Genomic DNA, 5,434 nt, shown 5'->3' on the forward strand with positions numbered 1-5,434 from the left:
GGTGGGAGGAGGCTGGAGCCACAGCAGGACCCTGGGGGACTGGCCGGTCAGCATGGCCTTCCTGGGCTGTTCCGTGGGGTCTGGTTAAGTCCTGGGAGACTGGCCCACTGGCCAAGTCCAGTTCACACCCTCCCCTTCTCCCCCGGACGCTGGGATCTGAAATGGAGACTCTATTCCCTTCAGCCTCTGCAACAACAGCAAGATGGTATTTCCAACAGAGATCAGATGTTGGGCAGCCAAAACCAAGCCAACAACCCCACAGATGTCCTTTCTCCTGGTAAGATTTTGGCAAAAGAATTTTAAATCATTTTGTGAGGCACCTATTTTATTCATTAAACCACTTGACTGAGATATATCAATAATTCACGTACCATAAAATTCACCCATTTGAAGTGTACAATTTATCAAATGTTAGCATATTTGTAGGATTGTGCAACTACCACTATATTCTAATTTTAGAACAAATCATTTATATTCAAAATTGAAGATAAAGAACTCCATGTTACACATCGTTGCCTAGATTCGGAAACACCTCTGTTCTGTAAGGAGGTAGGTCTCTGACCACAGCTTCCTGCCTCTGGAGTCTCTTTACCCTTGTCAGCCCAAGTAAGGAGGACTCAGGGTCTGCACAGCGGGTGGGTTCCTAGAGACAGCGCTGACTCTGTGTGGCAGGGGGCCGCTGGCTGATCACTTTGTATCCTCTGGCCCCAAAAGTCCACATTCTGAGAGGGGTGGGCTGGAGCAGCAGAGACCCCGTAGCCTCTTTGTACCTTCCATCTTCATTTGACTTTTATTCCTTAAAGGAGCAAAAATAGAGAAATCCTTTAACTGCTTTCCAGACTGGCCTCTAGGGGGCAGGCAATCCCCCAGGGGGAGCAAAAATGGAGGCTGTTTCCCAAAGACACCCCCAAGGTTCCATCAGAAGGAACCCCTTCCTGAGATTTTTCTGTTCATGGGTCCTTCCTGGTTTGCCATAGCTCCTCCCAATTCTCAAAATCTACATGGTAGGGATAGAGGGGGTCAGAGGAGTTGTGGTTTGTATTCTTGGAAAGAAATCTCTTACATCTCCAACCCTCACCCCAACTCAGGTTTATAATATCCTGAAAGGGGCATTAACCTCTCCTGCAAGTTTTAACCTTTCTATTTCACATACCTTACCCTTCATAGTCTTTTTTGTAATTGGAGTAAAACATACATAACATAAAAAGTTACCATTTGGACCCTTTCTAAGTGCATAGCTCAGAGGCAGGAAGCACATTCACACTATTGTGCAACCATCACCACCACTGACCTCCAGAACGTTTTTTATCTTATAAAACTGAAACTCTGTACCCATTGAACAATAACTCCTCATTCCCAGCCCCCAATAACCAGCATCCTACTTTCTGTCTCTGTGAGTTCGACTACTCCAGGTACCTCATATTAGTGGAATCAGCTAATATTTGTCCTCTGTGACTGGCTTATTTCACTTAGTATAGTGTCTTCAAGGTTCCTCCGTGTTGTAGCCTGGGTCAGAATTGCATTCCTTTCTAAGGTTGAATACTATTCCATTGTACGTATTTACCACGTGTTGTGTATCCATTCGTCCATCCATGGACACCTGGGTTGCTTCCACCCTTTGGCTACTGTAAATAATGCTGCTCTGATTATAGGTGTATAAATATCTCTTTGAGTTCTTAATCCTTTTGGGTCTTCATAGTCTTTTATGCCCATGGGAGAAGGTAAATCTGCTCTCGTGTCGGGTTTCCCAAGTTTTCAGGTTATGGCTTACAAAGGAAATATTCGTTTGGCACCTTGGGGTAACTCGAGAGGTTGGGAGCCCAGACAGTCATGGAGGTGACGGGCTCAGGCTCCACTGTAGGGCTCCCAGCGTACACGGGAGACATGCGCAGGGGAGACCTTTGATCTGGACGACTATACTCCCCAGGTTACAGCCCTACGTAGCAAGTGGTGCATGGTGTACAGATGCTCTAGGGATGGGTGGGGGGGGGGGGCAAAGCGTCCTAAAGGGGCTGTCCTTATTTACAAAACAGAGTCACAGATGTAGAAAACAAACTTAAGGTTACGGCGGGGGGGGGGGGGGGGGGGGGGCAAAGTGTCCTAAAGAGGCTGTCATCTCCTCTCCATTCACACGCCCTCTTAGACAACCCAGCCCTTTGTGGCCAGAGGATGAGAGACATTGGACCTCAGAGCGCCTGCAACAGTGACATACACATTACATCAAATTCCCTCTAGAGCCAGAACAGGTCACGGCACCTAAGGCAGAAGTCAGGTGTGGGAGTTGAGCTGGAAGAGACTAGGTCAGTTTAGGGACTGAGGCTGCCACTAGGAGGCCCAAGTGTAAGGGAGCCAGGGAACCGGCCTGCACAGGAAAGGGCTGCAACCCCAGAGCTGCACAGAGGGCGGCATCCGAGGAGAGGAGACAGGACGGGGCAGGGGGACGGGAGGGGAACAGTGCCCGGAGACCTTTCCTTCGAGGCCGCCTCTGTGTCCTGCATTTCTCTTTTGTGAAAGTCAACTCTGTATGCAATAAGAACTTTCTTCCCTTGAGACGGCTGAATGGCTTCCTGTGCCTTGAAGGTGCAGGAGAGTGGGGCTCGCTGGGAGAAAAGTATAAGGTGAGGAAGGTGGAAAGTCAGATCTAGCCTAGTGGGAAAGGAACAGAGTTGCCACCAAGACGGCACCAAATGCTTCTTTTTTAAATCGTTTATTAATCTGTTTGGTTAAACAGGTAATGGAAACTGAGAATAATAATTTGCTTAAAAAGTTCAGGTCACGAATGCCCTTTCCCCTAGGAAACGAAAGACTCCATGGTTACAGAGCACACCACTGGGTTATGACACCGTTTCAAAATAAGGTTTCCAATTCGTTATGTAACAATGTAAACTTCAAAAACAGTAAACTCAAACCCCCTTGTCCCTCTTTACAGATCTATCACAGATAGAATTTTCTGGCAGACCTAAATTGTGGAAGTAAACAGTCTGGTGCTTAAAAGTTTCATAAAAAGGTTTGTAGATTCAGTAAATCTTGCGGTCTTGATCAGGAAGTAAAAGCAACCAGCGATTCATCTTCTGCGGAGTCTACCTTATATGCACACCATGACCCGTGTTCTACTACACTGGTCATCAGCTTTGCCACTTTTGTAAACACACACACACACACACACACACACACACACACACACACAATGTATAGTCTTTTATTTGTTTCTAAAGATTTCTACATCTAAATGATAAGACGGCACCAGTGACCTATAATGTCACCTCGCTTCACATAGGTAAAGACAAAAATTCTGTAGAAGGCACTGTAATTTCTCTTCCATGATCTTACACAGACACGTGAGAGCAAGCCAGCTGGGGCTGGGACTTAACCTTCCCTTTCTGTTACCTGGCTTGGGCCTGTCCTCCTCCAATCGCCACCCCCAGTTAGCCACAGTCAATGGTTTTCCATGTCCATTATCCTTTTCTGCTCCGGCTTTTCACATCACATCAACCCATCCACCCAACAATCCGTTTATCCAAATTAACTCAGTGATCTTTTGGTTCATTGAAATCCCTTAAAATTAAGAGTACAGCTCTGGTATAAAACAAAGTATGACCTACCATAGCTGAAAAATAATCACAGTGTGCAATGTAATTTTCAGTTGGGAAGAGTCAAAACATCTGCCCTGCCTTGTCAAGAACATCTGTCATCCCAAACAATCTAGGCAAGGATCATTTTATGCTGCTTTACATTCATTTAAAAAGAGCGGAGAGGTTCTTTTCTCTCCCGTATTTAATTGGTACCCTTAAGTGAAAGGTCTGATGTGAAAAAAAGTGCAAGCAAATTGGACATGCCAATAAATACCATATAACTTACCGCAGATTACCAAAACTGTACAGGTATGTACACCTCACCAAACCGAGGTTCCCCCTGTGGGGAAGAGATTCCAAATCACCCACGCGAGCGTCACACAGAGTTCTCGGGCAGACCATCAGCGGGCGAAGGAGGGCCGGGCCCTTCCGCCCTTGTTCTGAGGTCCCGAGCCCAGGTCCGCGCAGCCCTCCGCCGCCTCCTCCTTTTTCCTCACTTTCAGGCGGGTGAGCAGCTTCATCAACCAGACGTCCCACTCCTCGGGCAGAAGCAGGAGGAGGAAGCCCAGGACGATAATGACCATGGCGATGACCCGGACCCCGTTGAAGACGATCTTACTGGTGTAGCGATCAACAACTGCAGGGGATGGAGAGCGTGGGTTACCGGGGGGGGGGGGGGGGGGCGGGTAGCAAGCTGAAAACAGGTGATGAGCTGTTCTCCCTTGACCAGGCGGGCAGGGGCTGCCTCCCAGAAATCCCCCGTTAACTTTACAAACTCTGTCTGCTGCCAGGCCTTGCTCTGTGTTTCACTTTCCCCAGCTGACCTGGTACCTTAGTTCCCACATTGATTTGTGCGAGAGACAAAACGAAACACCAGGGGCAGTTGGAGATGTGCGTGTGTATTAATACATACATCCACCAAAGTTAATCGCGGCCACCTCCGGGCTGGCAGGATAATAAAAACGTTACTGCTTTTTTTAATATTCTTGGCACTTTTCACATTTTCTACAGTGACATACTTTATTTTTTATAATTTAAGAGCATTATATTTATAATATATGTTCTGAAGACCAAACTTGACCTGGTTCTTTGAAGATAATAAATACAGACTTTTGTTCCACCCCAGGATATTATTAGTGTGAGGCTCTAATGCCACCTGGGTCACCACGGATTATGAAAGTTTATTAAAGGCCCAAGAAGCTCATTCCTTACCCACATCAGGTGAGGGAACAAAAAGAACAGGATTCATGTCAGTTCGTACAAATCTAGATCATCATTCTCTTCATAACTAAAGATCAAAAGCGTTTCAAATGTTGGTTTTCTTTTCTTTTTTTGCTTTCTTGTTCTCTTTTCCTAACTAAATCAAACAAAGAAAATTTGGGGCCTGCCTCTGCACAAGGGAGAATTAGATTGCTTTTTTTTAACGCATTTTGTGAAAGAGGGTTTTCTGACTTGCATGTGCAGCTTCTGAAGCCTGACGTGCTGGACCGCTGTTCCCCCCGGAGCTCGCCCGCCGCATGAGAGGGCAGCTCTGTCATCCCCGCCATGTCCCGCCACATCCTCCTGCCCCGCCCCCTACCCTTGCACCTGACTCTCACCTCCGTCTGGAGGGTGGGTAGAGAGGGAAAAGTTAAACCTGAAAAAAGCACTTTGTGGGCTTCCCTGGTGGTGCAGTGGTTGAGAGTCCGCCTGCCGATGCAGGGGACACGGGTTCGTGACCCGGTCCGGGAAGATCCCACATGCCGCGGAGCGGCTGGGCCCGTGAGCCATGGAGCTGAGCCTGCGCGTCCAGAGCCTGTGCTCCGCAACGGGAGAGGCCACAGCAGTGAGAGGCCCGCGTACCACAAAAAAAAAAAAAAAAA

The 5,434-nt window shown here is 47.6% G+C and overlaps 1 protein-coding gene across 1 annotated transcript in view; it reads right to left on the reverse strand.

The window, feature by feature from the left end:
• Positions 1 to 3,973: 3,973 nt before the first annotated feature.
• Positions 3,974 to 5,434, reverse strand: part of LOC103075615 (solute carrier family 35 member F3) — a gene marked incomplete at its 5' end in the record, with an annotated part of 13,800 nt that continues 12,339 nt past the window's right edge. Inside the window, one exon of the mRNA XM_007450806.1 lies at positions 3,974 to 4,209. Within this exon, the coding sequence (XP_007450868.1) occupies positions 3,974 to 4,209 (236 nt within the window). The remainder of the gene's footprint in view (positions 4,210 to 5,434) is intronic.

This window comes from Lipotes vexillifer, unplaced genomic scaffold, assembly GCF_000442215.2.
Source record: "Lipotes vexillifer unplaced genomic scaffold, Lipotes_vexillifer_v1.1 scaffold3000, whole genome shotgun sequence".
NCBI lineage: Eukaryota > Metazoa > Chordata > Mammalia > Artiodactyla > Lipotidae > Lipotes > Lipotes vexillifer.